General features: G+C 53.4%; 1 protein-coding gene across 1 annotated transcript; it reads left to right on the top strand.

The window, feature by feature from the left end:
* Positions 1-9: 9 nt before the first annotated feature.
* Positions 10-636, top strand: LOC112094810 (legumin B-like; the record flags this gene model as incomplete). Its single annotated transcript, XM_024176498.1, has 2 exons — positions 10-210; positions 301-636. Coding segments are annotated over exons 1-2 (537 nt in total), but the record flags the coding sequence as incomplete, so codon positions are not given.
* Between the last annotated feature and the right edge of the window lie 5 nt (positions 637-641).

Below are 641 nucleotides of genomic sequence, written 5' to 3'. Positions count from 1 at the left end.
GAAAGGAGAATGTGCCGTCGCGACGGTCGCGATTGCGACAACGGCTTGGAAGAGACTTTCTGCTCAATGAGGCTCAAGGAGAACATTGGCGACCCTTCACGCGCCGATATCTTCACTCCTCAGGCCGGCCGCATCAGCACCGTCAACAGCTTCAACCTCCCTATTCTCCGCCACCTCCGCCTCAGTGCCGAGAGGGGTGTCCTCTACAAGGTAAGTACTTGTTATAAACAACTAATTCTGCCAAAACAATATAAATATAATCTTAACTTTGTTGTGTAATATTGCATGATATAATTGCAGAATGGCATCTACACTCCACACTGGAACTTGAACGCCCACAGCGTCATCTATGTCTTGAGAGGCCGAGCAAGGATTCAGGTGGTGGACCACTTCGGACAGAGCTTCTTCGACGGCGAGGTCAGACAAGGCCAGATCCTGACAGTGCCTCAGAACCACGCCGTGGTTAAGCAGGCCAGCAGCGAGGGATTCGAGTGGGTGTCGTTCAAAACAAACGACAACGCATGGATCAGCCCTCTCGCCGGACGCACCTCCGTCATCCGTGCCCTGCCGGAAGCCGTCCTCATCAACGCCTTCCAGATCTCGAGAGACCAGGCCCAGAGGCTCAAGTACAACAGGGAAGA

Source organism: Morus notabilis, unplaced genomic scaffold (assembly GCF_000414095.1).
Source record: "Morus notabilis unplaced genomic scaffold, ASM41409v2 C11270937, whole genome shotgun sequence".
NCBI classification, from domain to species: domain Eukaryota; kingdom Viridiplantae; phylum Streptophyta; class Magnoliopsida; order Rosales; family Moraceae; genus Morus; species Morus notabilis.
The sequence above is the reverse complement of the archived record's forward strand: the minus strand, read 5'-3'. Positions and strand labels throughout refer to the sequence as shown.